This window comes from Copidosoma floridanum, unplaced genomic scaffold (assembly GCF_036245765.1).
Source record: "Copidosoma floridanum isolate Cflo_tuat_1 unplaced genomic scaffold, Cflo_Japanese_pri ptg000006l, whole genome shotgun sequence".
NCBI lineage: Eukaryota > Metazoa > Arthropoda > Insecta > Hymenoptera > Encyrtidae > Copidosoma > Copidosoma floridanum.
In genome coordinates, this window is record NW_028321883.1 from 22,961,757 (window position 1) to 22,981,752 (window position 19,996).

The following is a 19,996-nucleotide window of genomic DNA, read 5'->3' on the forward strand; positions in this document are numbered from 1 at the left end:
CTCACCCTCCCGAGACTGGACTGCCGGGGTAATTAGGCGGCCGGTCGGTCGATGGGTGGCCTGGCGACACCCATCCTTTCTTCGATTTCCCTCCTTCCTCCCTTGACTGACCCCGGCTGGGCCCGATGGCGCTCTTCCTTCCCCGTTTCCACCCTCACCCGTAGCTCTTCCCGGGATTACCGTCCGTCCGTCCTGTGCTTCCGCCCAAGACGGCTGCTTCGATCGATCTTGGACCTGGAACACGCGACAAGGGGCCAATTAGTCGAGTGTGCGACAGCTGATTATACGCTCGTCCCATTGCATCACTCCCCGCCCGTCAATTATTGTCGCGCGGTGGACGCGTCGGTTGGATTAATTTCGAGTGTTGGACGCGAGATTTGACCGAGCTCGCGGTAGCTTGTGCAAACGTTGAGTCTCTTGAACCGTATATATATATATCGGTGCATGTAAAGATGAAAGTAACAACATTTCCCCTTTTTCGGTATCCTGATCGGTGAACATCAACCGGATCAACGAAACGATCGGCAATTCGGTTTTAGGAAGGGTATCGGCGTTTTTGTTGCATCGAGGGCAATTTGAAGGGACAACACCATTTTGAGTTAATGTTCCGTGATCTTTGGATAAAAGTTTAGGTATTTACCACTTGGTTCAAGGGAGAGTCAGTGAGATTGGAACTAATCGTGAGATATTTTCTTTCAGAGGTCCATGGTATGGCTAGCAAAAAACAAACAAAAAAACCACCACAACTAAAATCATAAACAAAAAGTTGAAAACAATCGATGCATGTTATTTTTTTTCGGATATTTCGGGTAAAAAGTTACTTTTAGTTATAAGCAATCGAGCGATTCCATCAGGAACAAGTATGGGAGAAGGCCCCTCAAGAAATTGGTTGAAAGAGAAAAACGGTTGCCTAGATGGTGGCTCGTCATAAATCAAAAGTATACAAAAGTTGCGCTCACCCCCCCTCCTCCCTCCTGCAAACAGAAATTAACCCATCGTACGGCTCAGCTGTTTACACGGAGCATATACCTACGCAGCAGCGTAAAACTCTTTTCATCTCTCTCTCTCTGTATGTAAGTATGCTCTTGTGTGCGTGGAACATTCAGCGCTAAACTCCCATTATGTACACCAGTAGAGCAAGTCTGCGAAACAGCTTTAAGTTATACCCATAACTTTTTCCATCCCGATTTATCAACTCTGCCCGCTCCTCTCCCCCCCCCACCTTTTTTTCCCTTCCTGGCACATGTACAAGTAGAGATATATATACGTGTTGCACTTGGGTGTGAGAAGAGCTAAAGAGAGAAGTAAAAGAAAGTGAGATCCAGCGCACGGCCCGCAACGTTTGAAATATCGCACCTGGCTAAACAATAATGCCAGGGCATTTAACTTTTTTTTCCGGGGGCCCAACTGCATAGATACCGTGCTCCACAAAGTATGGAGTTAAAAAAAAAAAAAAAAAAAAAAAAAAAGTTAAAATTCCGAGAAGTGAGGGGGTGAGCTGCTGGCAGTGCTCAGAATTCGGGGTGGAACTACCTGCACGCGTGGCAGGTTCGGCTTCCGTGTGCCTTCAATTTTTTAACCCCCCGTGGCTCGCCTACTTTGCTACTGCACATGGTCCCCTCCCTTCTCGGCTGGATTCCCCTTGTGCTCGCGCGAGGAATTCCCGGATTTCCCTGGCCAGCGGGTACATGCAGAAGGTACATGTACACTAAACCTTCCCTGGCGCTCGTTAGCTTTACGGCGCAGCTATTCCGCCTAATATGCCGCGCATCGCAAATTCTTTCCGCACCGGGGTACATATAATACATATATATGCGTGGCTAGAGCTGGTGCTCCTCGCGAACGAGAAATTAAGTCCATTGAGAATATTATCCGGACCGCTTATCGCGCGATGTATTGCTGTGGTCTCTTTTTTCCCCCTTCCCCGAAAGTTCGAGGGATTCCTAGGGTGCTTCCGAGTATTGTATGAAGTTTTTATCTACAACGGGGGAGAATTCTTTTATTAAATTTTCGCCGAGAGTGAGATTTACGGCTTGAAAAGTTTTTTTTACGGTTCGGCTTTGATTTACGTACTGCACGTGATTGAATGGGACACTTTTCACTTAGCGAGTGTGGTGTCGAAACTCGTGAGAAATAGTATACAGCGCCCCTAGAGCGCAAAGTCTCACTTTTCCGCCCTCGGGTGGTTTTGGGAGGCTGGTACTTCCTCGGGCGAAAAAGCAGTTTTCCGATACTCGTTATAAAAGTCTCCTTTACGAACCTCGTTACGTCCCTCGTCTTCGGCTCGGGCCGCAAACCTCTCGGTTCGCAAACAAAGACTTTTCAAACTCGTAGGAAAACTACCAATTGCGTCCACCAACTACTTTGGGCCCGTGGGCAGAAAAGTACTTTACACCCCCAAAGTACTTTAAGTTAAGAAAAAACAGAAAGTTATGATTGGCGCGTACTAGGGATCAAAGTTTGGCGGGAGTAAGTGACATTCAATAACATAATTGTATGATTCGAGTGCGACGAAAATTGGTACAAAGTTTCAAGTAATTAGTTCAGAGAATGCGTTGAAGACTTATGCACCTTGTATTATTCACATACTTACGAGCTGTTCTTAGTAAATAATAATAAATTGAGGTATGATTCGCAAAAAAGGTTGTGCGGAGTACAGGGGTAACCAGGGGCCGAAGCCCCAGGTGAGTGGGTGGGTATGGCGGGGCGAAGCCCCAGATGGGTAGGTATGGCGGGGCGAAGCCCCAGATGGGTTAGTATGGTGGGGCGAAGCCCTCCCCCCTACAACAAAACAAACGAAGTAATCGTTTTCAAAAATAAATTTATTTCCAGTTTTCTAAAACCATCAACAAACTCCATTTCATTAAAATTGAAAAAAATTTGTTTGAAAATTTATTAGATATTTTAAATTATATGATTTTATACAACCATTACACCGCTTTGAATAACTAAAACTATTGTATTTCAATCGTGTGTGTTATTAAATCTGGTTCTTTAACTGTACGTCATATTAAAAATAAACTGTCAATCGCCACGCTTGATAGCCTTTTTACAGACTTCTTCTCGAAACTCGTTGAACATAACCTTCAGAGTTTTGTAGAAGAGTGGTAGAAGTGGCAGTTTCGACAGACTGATGGACATCAAATCGTAGGCAACGCCTACATTACTGTAATCGTTGCCACTTTCTTCGGTGTCTGTCAGCAAAGGTAATTTAGCATATCGCTGCGAAAAGTGAGTCAACAGGGTGAAGTTGACTTTAGCCTTTACACCTGTATTTATGGCCTGGGAGATTGTCGAGTGACCTCTAGCAACCGCTTCACTCTCCAAGGCATCCTCCATCGTTGCTTCGTGGATCAGTAGAAAACTATTATGTGCTAGCTTTTGCAGTCCGTCGCACGGCATCGAATCACCACTGGAAAAACGAGGTACATGTGAATCAAGTATTGATACTTAAAAATAAATTATATTATTGAAGAACTTTCTTTATTCAACTGTTGCCCTCTTAAACATATATTATAAATAGTTTGTTAACCTGTAGCATATTTTTCGTCCATCCGTGAGAGTTAGTGCAATGGCGTATGCAAATGGACAGTGAACTACGAGTGCCGTACTTATTTCAGAAAGGTTCAAAGCATCTAATACCAATTTTAATTTTGTGGGTGATAAACTCGAATGATCCAGTAATATATCGCTGTTACATACGAGTTCGCAATTGTCCAAAATTTTATTACATCTAGTACTGTAATAGTGTACAAAAGGCATGAGTTGCTGTGGCATAATTAAAAATATGGGATTGTTTGTGACCATTTTTTTCTCTTCTAAGATTCCGATCAATCCTAAATGGTGATCCGCGTGTAAGTGAGATACGTAGATGGCCTGAATTAATTTAAATTAAGTATTGACGAAAATGAGCTATGTTTTTCAAAAATAAAAATACTTAAAAATGTTTATTATTACATACTTTTAAGGATCTTAAAACTTTATTAGCCTGCGTTTCACCAAGGAGTCTGACAATTTGGTGAAACGTCGATTCTCCGCAGTCCAACAACATACTTCTTTCTTTGTCTATTTCAAATAATATGCCACTGACGTTTCTAATTTTATTAGGAATACAAGAACCAGTGCCCAACATGTGTATTTTTGGAAATTTTTCGATGTTTGCTCCTAAATCTTTGGTCTTGGCACTTATCTCTGTTTGTAACTCGGCGAGAGAATCAGCAAGTCCATCAATTTTCATCGTATCCTGGTTGTGCACGTTTGGATTGATTTTTATGTTTTTTTCTGTTGTCAAACCTTTCTTTGGCCGCAAATGAAATATATCGAGCGATTTGCAACGCCTAACCTTCAGATTATGACTTAGCTGTAATTATTATTTAAAAAAACTTTTAATTAGTTGTAGGGTCATAGGGACTTTTCTCCTCGCTTCTTTGTCACATGACTTCCAACCACCCTTAATTTGTGCACAATCATCCACTACTTTTTTACTTGATCATAATTTAAAATTTAATAACATTCATAAATGTATATTTTATTGTTCATCGATTCAGCGCCAAGCAGCGCGTACGAGATACTTACAAAGCTTGCATCTAAATCTTTTTCTTCTGGTTTTTTTCCTTCAGTTTCATCTGTACTGAACTTATTTTCATGATGAAGTTCTAAATGCATATGCTTCTGCTGATCTTGCAAAAGAGGGAATATTGTGGGATGTATCAAATTAAGTTGGTGCTGCATTTCGTATACAGCTCTGCCAGAGTAACCTGTGTTAAGTTCATTTATAATCAAGTGCGTTGTATCAGGGCCGAATTTTTGCATCCATTCCTTGTACTTTGGGTTGTTGAGCACTTTTTCAGGGGTCAAATGTGCTATACAAGCAATTTTTTCTCCAATTCCAGAATTTTGATACTTTTCGAATGCTTGATTTTTAATCACAAGATCCATCCATTCCTCATCGGGGCACTCTAAAACTTGAGTGCAAAACGAACTGTGAAATTTTCAGAATCAAGAAATTATTTAAAAAATCTATAGTACATGACTGATAAATACCGATGAACAATGGCCCTTCATCGTTTTCGCCAATTACATCTTTACTGTGGATAACAGTACCGTCAGCAAGTACCACATCTTCACCCGCCTTGAGCTTTCCCATCAATGGTCCAGACGGTACACCCAAATCACGGCACTTTTGCACGTCCAAGTGACCGAGTTTTTTTTCAATCTTGCAAATAAAAATCAAAAGATCGGTAGTTTTACTCTTTGCCTCTGGCTCTTTTTCTTTAACTTTGTTTTCTGGTGAGCATGAAGTCTCGCTGATGCTCCGAGTTTGATTATCATTCAAAGAAATGTTTTCCAACGGTAGATCAGAATACACATCGTCACATTCAATTTCCTTGCGAGACTTTGAAATCAAGACATAGTTGACAGTCAGTATCGGATCTTTATAAGTTTTAGAAACATCCGCCGGTTTAAGGGTCAAGTCGTTTAAGGTCATGAAATTTTCGGTCGATTTCATGACACCGATTGATCCTTCAGGGCCATGGAGCTGGACTGACGAAACTCCATTGTCTTGGAAGTACAAAGCGACTCCTGGCAGTCCACCTATGTTTCGCCACGTGGGTATGGTGATGAATATATTTTCGATTTTCGTGAGCTTGACGCGATGCTCGAAAACTAAGCGTTGGATGCCCTCACCACAGTTGAATAGGTAGTTCCGGTGATCGGTGTGCAGAAAAATGGATCTTGTTTCCCCTCGACTCCCGTGACCAAAGATCTGTAATTTGTGGTATGTTAAAAAAAATGTAGGAGCTTTTTTTAAATCTCCCAAGGTTACTTGAAAGGTAAAAAAAAACATATTTGTTAAACCTCTTATACTTTAGCGACATACATTCTTATACTTATTTTTATACATTCAAATCAATAAAAAGCATCTTTCTAATAATAATATTAATAAATCTTTTATGAGTAATAAAATATATTTATTAAAAATAATACGTTATAGTTACATTACAACAGTTTTTGCGGAAAATATCTGAAATTTTATTTGTTTTGATATTTTCTTTTTATTTTATGTTACATCAGTATTGTTAATGGCATAGTCCAAACGCTGAGAGTGTCTTCGTGGCTATTAGGTACTCTACGAGGTAACTCTTTTTAAAATGTATTTTTTTGCGTAGAATCCGAATTTTTTGGATACCAAACCGGACACCAAACGACTGGTGATTCTTTATTTGTTGCAATTATTTAAACAATCAAACCAAAAGTTACACGCTATATTGAAGAAAAATTTTGACTGTCATTCAATTCTCACATGATTAATATGCAATATATTTATCAGATAAACGTTAATAAATCTTAATATAAAAATTAAAATTAAAATAAAAATTATGGTTATCGAACAAGTGGCTTTAACTTGCAAAAACCGAATTTTTTTAAACTTTGTACGTGTTTACGGAAAAACAGAGGGTTCGTCGAAAAAAATAACAAGGGAATTTTTCTGCTTAAAATTAAACAAAGAGTGGTACGCATTTTTTCAAACAATATGTGCAACGTTTGGTTAATTTTTTTAAAAACTGCCATTGATAAAAAACCGATAGTTCGATGAAAAAAATTTCCTTAATTACAATGATCGTTTTAATGTAATGATTGTTACACGCGGGACTAAAAAAATAATTTTTTTTTTTTATTGTAAAATTCCGTGTCTGTTAATTTAACATTCTATTGGGAGAATTATTATTTTATAAGAATATTTCGTATACATTGTCTCTCAACTCACAAGAAATATTTTATTTATTAATAAAAACATTAATCATCACATGACATGAACGTTTATATATGTATACACCTGATCAAAACATTTTTTTCACGGTAATGATACATGTAACTTTTAAAACCCTAAGTATGTATTATAAATCTGAGCAGCGCGGGCAATTTCAAAATCGATAACGATTCTTCGATTCTCTAAAACTATTCTCGAATAAGAATGATTCGATTTTAAAAAATAATCGATTCCACTTACAAGCAGAATTATCCTCATACTTCGACGACTTCCTATAGTTCCTATACTTACGTACTTATTAGTAACTGGTGGCATAAAATACGAATATTTCTTGTGAAAATATATTTTCAAGTTGTTGTGATTCCTAGTCAGTTCATAGACAATCTCGAAAATTTATTTCCATTTAATTTTATACGTGTGTAAAACTTTAAGAACTAAGGACACAACATATTGTCATTATAGGCCTATATAGCATCAATTCTTTAATTTAACAAGGTGATTATTGAAACAATTCTAGTTTTATGCCATTTTTATTTATCTGTATTCAAATAGAAATCGTTAATTCTTTATAAAATCATAAATTTTTTTTCAAGTACTTACGAGTTTTTTAGGCACTCAACTCTTTAAACTTCTACACTTGGATTGTTTAAATAATTACCTGAATATAAGCATAAGTATGCGTATAGTTGATGGGGCGTGTCTTGCTGTTTTGGGGCTGCTTTTGCACCTCTTGGACGTGTAACTTTACATCTTCAGACATGGTGATACTTAAAGTATACGAAAAATAATCACTGTATTCGTTGGTTCTGAAATAACACAGTATTTCTTCGCACAGTTGCCGTACTTGTACACTGATACACGAGTGATGAAAAATCGTTATCGCATTAACTTGAATATTTCTCACTTATTTTACAACTGTCATCAATATCTGTTTACACGTCAGAACGACATCGAGCGGGCTTGTTTATACTCCATATGCACGTGGTTTACTAGAAAAACTAGCAGACGACACGCAGCTTCTTCATAAGGTGTGTTCATACATTATATATTATATAGTCAATGGAGTAGTCGTCGCTATTGGCTCAAGTTTTGAAATTCTTACTAGTCCAGGCTGTAATCCAGAAATTTTTTGCGTGATCTTGTGCAAATAATCTCCTACAAACAAATGTACATGTTGCCAGGTCTAAAAGTTGATCCTAACTTGTTAGAACAATTTTTTTTAACTAATTTCGAAAATGCATAAACGCCGTAGTTAAAACATACTACATCTGGCGAGAGTTGAAGGGATGACGGAAATGACAGAAACTTTTGGTATTGCAAATAAATTTAAAAAAAATCCAATGTGACAATAGAGTGTTGATTGGTTACGAACTATGTCACTCGCGTTTGCTGCGTTGAGAAATTCCCATGAGGTGTAATGAGCGAAAAATCGTGGAATAAACTGTAAGCTATTGTTGATAACATGACACTCTCATTGGTCATATATATATTTATGCCCAGATAGAGCAAGATTATGAGCGAACCACAAAGTTACTCTTTCATTCTGCTATATTTTCGCAGCGAGCCATCGAAAGAGTCAAAAACTTATATCTACTCGCAAGTAATTAATGCACAGAGTCCTCGAAAGTTCCGGAAACATCTGCCTCTAATGACTCGCAGGGGACGAACAACAAACTTCTTAAGAATACCGACGACGAAAGAAATGACATCAGTTTTTGTTGAAAAAATAAAAATAAAAAAATAAAATAATAACATGAATGCTCTTTATATATAATCATCAAACTCGCACTCTGCTCATCCGTACTGGCTTTATAACATTCCAGGAGATCTAGGACGCAACAAACTTCTGGCTAACACCTCTAATCTCCAGCCGGAAAGATGCAAGTGAGGGGGACGGGAGTATATATATGGCATAGGAATCTTCCGCCACGGCTCCTTAACTTTTCGAAATCACATCAAATGGCAAGTCGTTAAAACTTAACAGCCGAACTAGCACGTGGGTGCCATCAGCCAAAGGAGGAAGATATGCCGTTAGGAGGGAGGGGGCGTTGTCAAAACCACTTTACATTACATAATTCACTCGTCCGGCGCAACGTGCGAAAATTTAAGGGCAAAAAGTTTGAAGCCTCGACGCGCCCGATGCGACGGTAAAAAGTGCAACTCCTCTTTCCCGCTCCTCCCGCCGGACTTGGGAGTTTCTCCAAGTTGACGGCCCACCTCGCCCCACTTCCTCTTGCTCGTCACGATTTCCACCTCGTTATATGCGTGCGTATACACACCCACAGAGACGAGGCCGCGTTATATTATACCACTGATGCACCCACACACGCACGATAGGGTATTCGATCGTCCTTTGATTATCAGGCGCCACGGTCAACTTAGCAATTCAAATGGTAAATTCTCCCGGCGCGGGTTACAACACCCTTGACTCGAACCGAATTTGCCACTCGTGTGTTGCACGCGGGACACGTGCGGGTGGAGTACGAGGTACGGTCTGCGAAGGTTGGCTGCTCGAAAAATATGCCACGGGCAAGATATTGGACGGGCCCGCATAACTTTCCCTTCGGCGCGGCTGGACTGGGGAGGAGCTGACCGGAAAATCGAGTTTGAATAGGTTTTTTTTTTTTTTTTTTTTTTTTTTTTTATCTTCCTCCTTTGATGCGTGCAGGGTACGGGCTCGCTACCGCCGGGACCACCGATGAAAGCTTTTTAAGCGATTGTTTGACGCCGCGGAAAGTTTGGCCGGCTCTTCCCAGCGGAGTTTGGAAATTTCACGGGGGCGCGTTACGCCAAGATAAAAGGGTGTTGTTGAAAGGGGTGTTTAGTGCAGAAGAGGAGCCAGGTGGGTTGTTGGGCGAATGATCAGGTGACTCGATGTATACGGTGCGAGAGTTTTTTACGGTTGCTGGGGGAAAAAAAAAGTTGGGTGGTTAGTAAGAAAAATCTGTCGAAAGTTCTCGCGTTGGACGGTAAAGTTGCAGTTACCATCAAGGAGTTGTACAGGGTTGAGAATTTTTAAGGTCAGTTATTTTTCCAAAATAAGTGTTTAGTTGTCGTTACACTATACTATTGCCAAAGTCTCATTTAGGGCCCAAAGATAAGTAGATGACGTTTTTGGTCACAAAATATTCAACAACAAAAAATTAGAATATTTCGAATTAACATATAGTTAAGAAATTACCAAATATGATTAAATACCAAAGGTGGCCGATCGGTGTATTCACTTCAGTTTTTCTTTGAAGAAATATCTGCGCTCGAAACTGTGATGATTTAATTGACCTACTTATGAAAAATAAGTAATTATCTCGCAGGACATTCAATTGAGAATAAATTTTTTTCTAAAATAAAAATTGAGTTTCCATTGTAATATTGACTTCAAATCACTTTTTATATTTTTCCAGATGCATAAGTTTCTTTTAGTACAAATCAGTAGTGATTAAAATATATTTATTTTGTTAACGATTTTTCTCAACATATTTTTAATATTATATTTTAATTATTCCATGTTATAATACTTTGTTATTTTTCATCAACTGATAATTAATTTTGACGCGAGTAATGCCCGAGAACCCACTTTTCAGAAAGTATTAATCAACGCTCTGACTGAAAATTATTTATTTCTCACTAATGTCACAAAGACAAACAAAGCACAATAAATTTTTTATAATGATCCTTATGGCTGTGTGTAACTTTTAATTAAATTTTATTGCAGTGATTCCCATTTCTCCTTTGTTTCGTAATTTAATCAACATTTTGCGTTTGTGGTGTAAAACGCTATATGCCTCGAACCACATGCCTTTTTGAACATGTTCAAATTATATTCTAATTACGAATGACTTTGTAATTAACGCTGAAATTAAATTTTCTGTTTTTAAATTAACTATACATTGTTCAGGGTATGAAAATTTTTTTTTTAATGTCTACCAAGCTTGTTCGTGATGAAATAAATAAATTAAACATACATTTTATGACAATTGTGTGGTTTTTTTTCCGCGCTAAAATTATCTTCTATTGTGAAAACTTTGTCAAATAATCGTCTTTTGCAGACAAGTAACTGCTTTAGCTACTGATATCAGTTAAAAGTAATGTTAATATTTATTCAAGTGGCAAAAAAACAATAGTATACATTATTGAAAAAAATATTAAATTGCATTTATAATATTAAAACAATCATCAATTATATGTATATACGCTCAGTGAACAGTGATTCTTATAATAAAGATGTGGACTCAGCTTTTACAACCTTCGCTGTACGATTTCCTTGGATCCCTTTTATCGATCCAGAATTTTTTAAAGAAAACCATATTCTTTGCTACTTGATAGGAACATTCACCAGTAAAAGACAGAAACCCCAAAGAGCTGAAAAAACTGGTATGTACTACACGGCTTCCTTGAATATTTACCATTACTAGGTATAAAATTAATCCAGCGGAGATAAGAGTGACGTCCGAGTGATGGAAAAAAACTCGACCCGCTGGAGATACGTACTCTACAGGAACTCTGTAATGCATGTATCGTCCATTAATTACTTCAAAAACTTTTGTATGATATTAAAATTTTTTGGATTATATTGAAGTACGTCAAATACGATTGTCTCTCGTAATTTGTAGGGCCTAAGATAAGCTGTCAAACCGATAAACGCGAGCTTCCAGCAAAACTAAAGATCAATACTATTTTCGAAACTTTGTTTAAGATCCAAAATCTGTTGGTAAATACAGAAACGGAACGAAAGACAATAAAAGCACAGTCTTGTGGATGAACGCCCAGCAGCGTTAAACGTATAACTCTGAAATACCTTTTCTCTTCATTCGGACGGCACAGCACGAGACCCGAGGGATGATACAAAGCTTCTGATATTAGAAATCTTGCGAACTTGGCTTGCGCACAAAACAGCAAAATCAAAAAATTGATGCGGGGGGGGGGGGAAACGTACCTACCTATACACGTTGATTTAGTTATTGCGTGGATTAAGACGTGAGAAAATACAATCGGACGTTTTGTTACAGCAATGAAGGAAAAAACTCTCATAACCCAAAGTCGTTTCGTTAATCATTGTATATTTTCAGTAGCGTTACGTTTCCTCCCAAGACTTTGTATCTTTGCACCACCGAAACAAGTGCTGAGTCTCCAAAGAGAAAGATTTTTCTTGAGGTAATCACTATTTTTTCAAGTATAGCAAAATAAGCATGATTAAAACTCGATACATTACCCTGCATTTCCTAAAGGAAAAAAAAAAAAAAAAAAAAAAAAAAAAACGAATTATAACAAAGAGATCCGCATTTATTTTTCCACTATGAAATACCACCTATGAAGAGCGGCTTGTCAATTAAAATCCAACAGCGCGTGCGATCCCTCCCGCGCTAACTATCCTTTGTCCCATCAAACGGATGGATGTGAAAACCCTCCAAGGTTCTTGTCCGAATAGCCCTGTTTTTTCGACTCCAATCGGTAACGAAAGGAAGAAAAAAGGAATCGACGAGCGAGCGAAAGAGAAAAAAAGTGGACCGAGTGATGTGTTTAGCCGGGGGTTAATTGAAACGCAGTGATGATAGAAAAATGGCACTATATACTCACGCGTTGGAGCCTCTCTGTCCAGACCCTTTCCTTTATCTCGAGAGCTCCGCTAATTTGGCGCTCGATCGATCCATCATCGTCACCGACAAGGTCCCTAAACTCCTCGTACGGACACCACAGCCACTTCACCTCGATGGGAGGGAGTACGAGTTGGTTTATTTATTTATTTATTATTTTTTTTTTTTTTTTTTGCACCCCCCAAACACTCACACCGCTCTACTCGGCGCACCCCGATAACCAGCTGTTCCCTCGACCGGCTCGTGACCGGCCCCTCTCCCACCGCTCATTCCGAAGCACGAGACGTTCACTCCCGCACTGTGATCAAGTCACCCCCCCCCCCTGCTTATTGACACGCTTCTTACGCCCGAACGGACACTCTCGTGGCTTATTGCTCGGTTACCGATCCTCCAACACGGGAAGCTACCGGTCGTCGAGTGCCTCTCGTTCAGCCGATGACTCCGCGCTCTCGCTTCCTCTTCCTCCCGCGTTCTTTCCACCTCCCCGGGCTTCCTGCGCTCGTCTTTGTCTCTCCCGCTTTGCCGCTTCTCGTCCCTTCTCCCGCAGCCACCTTTCAATCGCTTCCGGCTACGACTTTCGATCGCATCGTGCCCCGAACCAATGTCGTTTTTGTTTTACTTTTTTTTTTATCCCACAAAGATCCGGTGATCGTAGGGATCGGCACTCGGCGAGGGTTGGCTGGACGCGCCAGTCGTGGGGGTTGGCGGGGTGTCGATCGACAAAATCTCGTCGGGGAAGATCTCTCTGAGTGGTCAGCTCGTTTCTGGAGGGCACTCGTTCGTTTCGACCGACGAAAAGGGAGGAAGCGACGAAAAAAAAAACAAAAAGAAAAAGAAAAAAAAGAAAAAAAGAAAAAATGAATCAAAGAGAGTAGCAACCGGCGCGTCGGTGCGTGGATAACGGGGAGCGGAGAGAGCTGGCTGCCTGCGGTTGGCTGGCTGCTCGCTCGTCGGTGAGCGAACGACGACTGGCAGTCCGCGCGGCGCGAGGAGGCCGCCTCCCCTGGTGCTCGTGCGTACACGAGCCAGGAGATCTCCCTCCGAGAGAGAGAGAGAGTAAAACCCTTTTCTTTCCCTCTCGCTCGGCCAGCACGCGGCTTGAGCTTTGTCGTGTGTGTGCTTGTTCCCTTTGCGCGCAGGAGGGAGAGGGGGGAGGTGTTAAGGGGCGAAGGAATCGCGCGCGAGGAGGATAATAGGATCCAGTGGCCAATGGAAGGATCCTGAGTGATTTTTCTCTCTTTTTTTTTTTTTTTTTTTTTTTTTTTGTCTCATTCTCTTTTCCTTTCTCGGTTGAAACTGACGACAGTTGCGTGCTGCTGAGTGGACTTGTGTTTTTTTTTTCCCCCTTTCGAAGTAGAAAAATTGATGGTTGCCGTGCGCGCGATTGTGTTTGAGGACTGGACGCGAGAATTGGCTTTTCGATTAGAGGTGACGGCTTCTAGCGATTGGACTTTATATACACCGATGGAAAAAAGCCTGACCGGTCCTTTGAGATTTTTTTCAATGGTATCGCGCTGCTGGGTGGGTGTTGTACAGTCCAGATAGTTTTTTTTTTTTTTTTTTTTTTTTTGTCTTTTGATACACGATTGATCGTTTCTTGCACTTGTGGTTTTTAAGTATTGGGTTTTGGGATGTGGGATATGCCGTTGCTGATACTAACCCGTTTGAAGTTGACCGATATCCATTCACTCTTTTACATGAATGCATTTTGCTTGAAGATGCATACCTTAAGGGTATTGGGTATTTAAAGTGTCTCAATTAAAAGTATTTATTGTTCGACGTGACATACGTATCGTTGATGACAATTTTGGATTCTCCGTATTAGATGATGTCCGAATTGGAATTTTTACAAAATTCACGTCAGGGTCTCAAAATTTTGTTCAATTTGTTGGTTTGCCACCTTTAATTGAAAATATTCGCAGAAAATCGCTAGTATACCTGTATCCAAAAGTTTAACGCATCGGGTTGTATTGGCCTCGATTATTGTTGAACGTTATGACGATTATTTCCAGTCCTTTGCCTTTTGCCGTCCAATATAATATATAATATATATTGTACTTTTCTATAATGCTTAATATTTCGACACGCTCTTTTTATTATCATTCCGGGTCGATTTCTTCGATATTCATATTGATTTCCATCTTGTATAAATATCTTCTAGTCATTGTTGTGTTCCTTCCGTTATCACGTCATCAGCGCTCCTACGCACTCAGGCTCTAGACTCACAGCTCCTACCCCATTCATTGCAACCATTTTCGTTTCATGTCTCGATGAAATTATTCGTTACAGTTAATTTATGTTCTACTCTTGCGTTTGTCTCTTGATTTTTGTCCTATTAACTATGGATATTTTCGCTCACGGTTCTGCTGCTGCTTTTATCGTTATTATCCTCTGTATCTAAATGCGTAACACTTTGCCGTGCATTCGATTCACGTGGATTTGCTACTGTTTCAATTCATTTTGACCACTGATGATTTGTTCATTGTCTTCTTAGTTTGTTTAACCAACCATTCCAATTCTTCTGTTACTCATAATTATAAAATAAATTTCCTTTCTCAGTTGCTGTCTCGTATTTGTTTTTTTTTTCTTCTGTCTATTCTTGTTTTAACTATCATCCTGCCAGTCTAACTTGAGATTTGTTACTTTAAATAAATCTATGATGATTACACTTTTTATTGGTACAAAATGTTTTTTCATTACATTTCTTGACACTTTCAGACTTTAATTTTTTTTCCTCCATTCACAATTTTCCCATACGTATAAATTATAACGAAGAATCACATTCATCAGGAAGAATGACACGTCATGTACGGTTACGCATATAAAAATTGGCGTGTTTAAGTTTAATTAGCTTACACTGCCTTCAGCCATTATCGGCTGATCACGTAAGATCACGTAGTCCCCGATGGCCATCCCCTGCTCCGTCGTCGGTGCCATTGTTTGGGTAGGTAAAAGCAGCTCTCCTCCCCAAACGTGATCTACTCGCGGTGTAGATCAGAGCTCGAGGCTGTGCCCTGTTATTATGTTCCTGGCCCCTGTTTACCCTATATGCACGACATTCATTGGAGCCTCTATGGATTTTATTGGACATTTTTGAGATGCCTAATTTAAGTGTTACACAGATGGCAATTAGTTGGATGGGTTTCCTCGTTTTTCGGTTTTGTGACCTTTTGTCTTTATACTCCGTTACAATGTCACTGAAGGTTGGACGAACGAGAGGATCGTCAAATATTTTCTAAATTAGCGACAAAAAGGGCTCGACTCTTGATACTCGAGGGCTCGAGACACAATTTTCTTTCAGTTGGTTTACTCAGTAAGACGAGGATACAACCGTGACGAGAGAAGGTCGAGCGTTGTTCGACTGGATGGTGCTCGAAGACATCTTTCGAAATTGTGACCAAAACAAATTCATGAGTTTTCCTCCTCCGATACTCTAGTTTTCCAACAACTGTGCCACAAGATAACCACTTGTTTCAACTCTTCCAAGTGCTTGACAAAAAGTCGTACGTTTTTGCAGGGATAGCGTTACTTTTGTACGTTTTGAGGGTGAAAATACACGAAATTTCAATGTACTTACAACAGAAAAAAATTAAAAATTTACATAGTGCACAAGAATTTTACGTCTTGCAAACCACGAAAAGACACCCGTATTGGATTAATATGGAATGACGAGTCGTTGGTTTGAGTTTTTGTTCATGCCTTTGCTCATAAACTTACGATTTTAATAAATTTTTCGCCAATCTTCGTCTTGGGACCGACTACGTAATATATGTATTGCAGGTACTTTTTTTTACGCAACAATCCTCATTTCTTCCATATTCGAAATTGAACTTTCTTCTCTTTACGTTTGTATTGAAAAAAAATTAAATAAACGTGTGTTTTAATTTTTAATACTTCTAAATCAAGTGGTTAGTTGAAGGAACTACCATAATAAAAGCATAATAAAACGATTATAGGTAGGGGAAAGGCAGTTAGTTGACGGTGGGTTTGGTTTGCTAATATTTAAGTACCTGCAGAAACAAATGATGCCATTAAATGAACTGGGATTGCCGTGGTTTTACTGTGGATTACAGTTGTATGCCAATGCAAAGAAAAGGAGAATATCGATTTCAAGTTGATTACGTGGATTTTTTTTTTTTTTTTCTTAGTACTATTGCTATTAATCGTTTTCTAGGGAATCGACAAGCCCTCGTTCAATCCTTATTTTTCAAAATCTACTTTAAAAACATTTTAAGGATCTCCAAATTTTGACTGTTGACTGTTAATTTGAAATCTTCATACAATGGCATGGTTATCGACTACTTGAATCGTAACATAATTAGCTTGGTCTTTTATTGAAAAAATCAAGTACGTTGACAAATTTATTGCACAAGAAAGAGCAGTTCGGAGGCAACTTAAAAATTTACGCTTAAAATTTTTTTTTTTTTAACATGCCAAACAAAAGCAAAAAAAAAAATGAAATCGACCTCGAATTTCTGTTTACTGTGAGCAACGATCGCAACTAGACCAGCGGTTACATTTTCTGCGTGAAAGGCCACTTCGTAACAAGTAGCCGATGATATGTGGCTTTCTCTATCCCCATTTTCACATACCGACCAATCGCGGTCTCGGGGTTGGTTACCGCGAAATTTCTTCACTGCTGTGGAACAAAATGTTTTCATACACACACGTGACACTCCCACCTCCTAATTTAGCAAATTAGAGGTATATCAAGACAATTTCTGATCATTGACAAATAAATTTTTCTCAGACAAACAAGTAGTGTTGATGTTTTGTTTCAAATATTTATTCATTATTTTTCATTAAAAAAAAATAATGGGAGGTACCTGTATGTTTTTTCTTTCAAAAAGACTTGTTGAAAGACAGAAACACCGCGTACCAGCTTCATCCTACTGTAAATCTTTAATTAAATCAATACTCAGTTGGTACGTGTGAATATATCAAAAATTTGATTTTTATCGTACTTTGAAATTTGGTGTTAATTAAAAATTCTTTTGCTATAAAATCAATGAGAATCACTGATCAATAAGCTTTAGTTAATCACGTGAAAACTTTTTTTTTCCAAGTAAAGACCTGATAAATGGCATGCGAATAGTAAAATACACGTTTATGGCCAATTTGTACGCTCAAAATGTAGACGCGATTTCAATCCAACAAATCTCACGTTATCCCATCGTTAATATAAGCCTTGGTTTCATCAGCTTTTTTTAATTTAAAAATCTCGAAAAGTACTCTGTGCCATTGCTTGCATTTTTTTTTATATTCCATGAAAATTACCGCGTCTGTTCGTTGAATTGTCTTTTGATTTTATTCCAATTTTGGTTTTTTTTTTTTTTTTTGTTTTTTTCAACACAATTATTACTAGCAACGTCAATTTAAGCAAAAAGCTGTAACAAATCCTTACGACTTAATGCCCTAGCTAAAATTAAATTGTACTGTCTTTGTGCGCGCTGTGTTTAGTTGCGCACTAAAAATTTAACGGCCAATTTTCAAACCGTGTTTTATGCGAGGGATTTGCCCCGGTTTCTGCCATAAATTTAAATTTACTTAAAACCTCGCGGCTTCTTCATTGAAATTTCATTGTTAATTAAGAGAGTAACTTTAGCGTAAAAACTATGTGGAAAAAGGGTTTATGAAAAACCTTTTTTTAACTCGAGCTCGACTCTTTGCATCATGATTTTTCATGAAAAAATAAATCTACCAACGGACACTTGTGAGTAAAAAAACGACATATAAAATTTCGTAGTGCCCAAATGCAAAGTTAACAGTCTCTCATCTCCGTAAGTATAGTTCCAAGGTACATAGTCTTATGAAATGTGTTACCTCGAAGTTACAGGATCGACAGGATAACCAAGATGTGTTTTTCCCCCCACTTACCCTCATGATATTTCACGAAAACCATGTGACTGTGGGTTGAATTGTCCCGTTCGAAAGACGTGAAATAAATTCGCCGAGCAAGTACAGCTACACTCGTTACCCATGTAGTGTGAGAGACAGTCGAGCTCGTAAAGCTACGCGGGGGGGCATCTTGAAAAAGTCCAAGGGTCCGCGGTCCGCTGCAGAATTAGAAAAAAAAGAAACACCAGAGATAAGTACCACACACGAGTACAGCAGGTATATTGGGGTAACGGTAACTAAGTATACAGCTGTGAAAGAAGAGAGGACGCGATCGCCTCACGACAATGTTGGCTTTTTATATACGCGTGTGCACCACGACTTTGTATGTACATAAGTAGATGTATGTGCCTCGACACACACGCGCCATTGAATTCCCGCGGATGACCCACTCGAGTTCAGCAGCAACGACAGCGTGGGTGGCGGGACTTGTTGATTTCCGATAATATCGACAGAGCCACAATAAAAAGCGAGAGCTCCTTTTTTCGTACTGAGGGGAGGGATGCAAGGAAACGCTACGTGCGTGTATACGTATGTATAGATCGGGACAACAACGTACCGCCATATATATATATACAGCCCCCGACAATCACCTCCCCGCGTATATATATGTGCGCCTCTGCTTATTATTTACCGGGTAAAAGTGAATATAGCTTTGGAGTGTGTGTATATGGGCGGGGGTGGAGGGGTAAAATTTTCGAGAGCGCTCTCGGCGCCACTTTGGTGAGCCGGACGACGCGTGGGTGCTGTTTTGGTAAAAGCACACGATGTGCGTGTGTATGTTTTCGTGTTTTATCTTTTTCAACCTCAATCGCTCTTTTTCCCCCCCTTTTTTTTTTTTTTTTTTTTTTTTTTTTTTTTTTTTTTTTTTTTAATTATCTTTTCAGGATCGACGAACATTACGCAGGTTTTGTCGAAAAATGTTCAATTTAACGCGAGATAAAAGACATTATTTGCATGGACCATCAACGAAATTTTTCATGTAACGGGTATATAAATTAAAAAAAAAAGTTATTATTATATATATCCATCAATTATGTATACGAGAACAGAAATGCAATGCACCCGATTCAGATATACCACAGATCCGTCAAAGTGGTTTTTTTTTTTTTTTTTTTTCTTCTTCTTCTCTCTTCCTCGTAATTGCAGAGACTGCCTACGTGAATAATTATAGTATTAATAATTGATAGTGATAAAACGAGCCGATAAAAAGGCATAAATGATGCATATATCGCGGCTATTGGGTGTGCACGTATATACGTATACACCGTTGCCATTATACGCACACACGCGCGCATCATTGTATACCAGAGGGGCTTGCGCTTTTAATGGATCGTGGGGAGAGGGAGTAGGAAACGCCGGCTCGGCCGAGTCCGGCCTCATAAAAGATTCATAGCGATTCGAGCTTTATAAATGAAACTAGCCCACCCCACCTACCCTCTCTTCCTTTCTTTCTGCGTCTCTTCTCGATTCTCCCCCCCCCCCCCCGCGTGTATCTGCGTCGTTGTTGCAACGATACGGGGCTCGCAAGGGTGGATGGAGAGAAAACAACAACAACAACAAGCTCGTACGGCCTTGTGACACCTGTACGCGGACATTGGACACGTGTTGGACGCGTCCGTACCTTTCTACGCGCGTGTAGGGGGAAACTCGACAGATTCACGGCTCCGTTCGAACGTGTGGGACATCCTGTCCACGCGAGCGGTTCCGCGAAAAAAAATTTCCATTTCCCTCCTTT

General features: G+C 39.3%; 1 protein-coding gene across 1 annotated transcript; it reads right to left on the minus strand.

The window, feature by feature from the left end:
* Positions 1–2,834: 2,834 nt before the first annotated feature.
* LOC106637407 (ribonuclease Z, mitochondrial-like) lies at positions 2,835–7,752 on the minus strand. The gene is made up of 6 exons (XM_014350176.2): positions 7,431–7,752; positions 5,044–5,767; positions 4,576–4,964; positions 3,962–4,360; positions 3,533–3,876; positions 2,835–3,412 (listed from the first exon to the last, which is right to left on the minus strand). The coding sequence occupies exons 1-6, from the start codon at positions 7,530–7,532 to the stop codon at positions 3,025–3,027; spliced, it is 2,346 nt and encodes a 781-aa protein (XP_014205662.2). The 5' UTR covers positions 7,533–7,752; the 3' UTR covers positions 2,835–3,024.
* Positions 7,753–19,996: the final 12,244 nt, after the last annotated feature.

Excerpts from the sequence above, each read along its gene's own strand:
- LOC106637407 (XM_014350176.2), bottom strand. The coding sequence starts at position 7,532 with ATGTCTGAAGATGTAAAGTTACACGTCCAAGAGGTGCAAAAGCAGCCC. Across the intron at positions 4,361-4,575 it reads AAGATTTAGATGCAAGCTTT|CTAAGTCATAATCTGAAGGT; the intron begins GTAAGTATCTCG and ends TAATAATTACAG. Across the intron at positions 3,877-3,961 it reads AAGTTTTAAGATCCTTAAAA|GCCATCTACGTATCTCACTT; the intron begins GTATGTAATAAT and ends AAATTAATTCAG.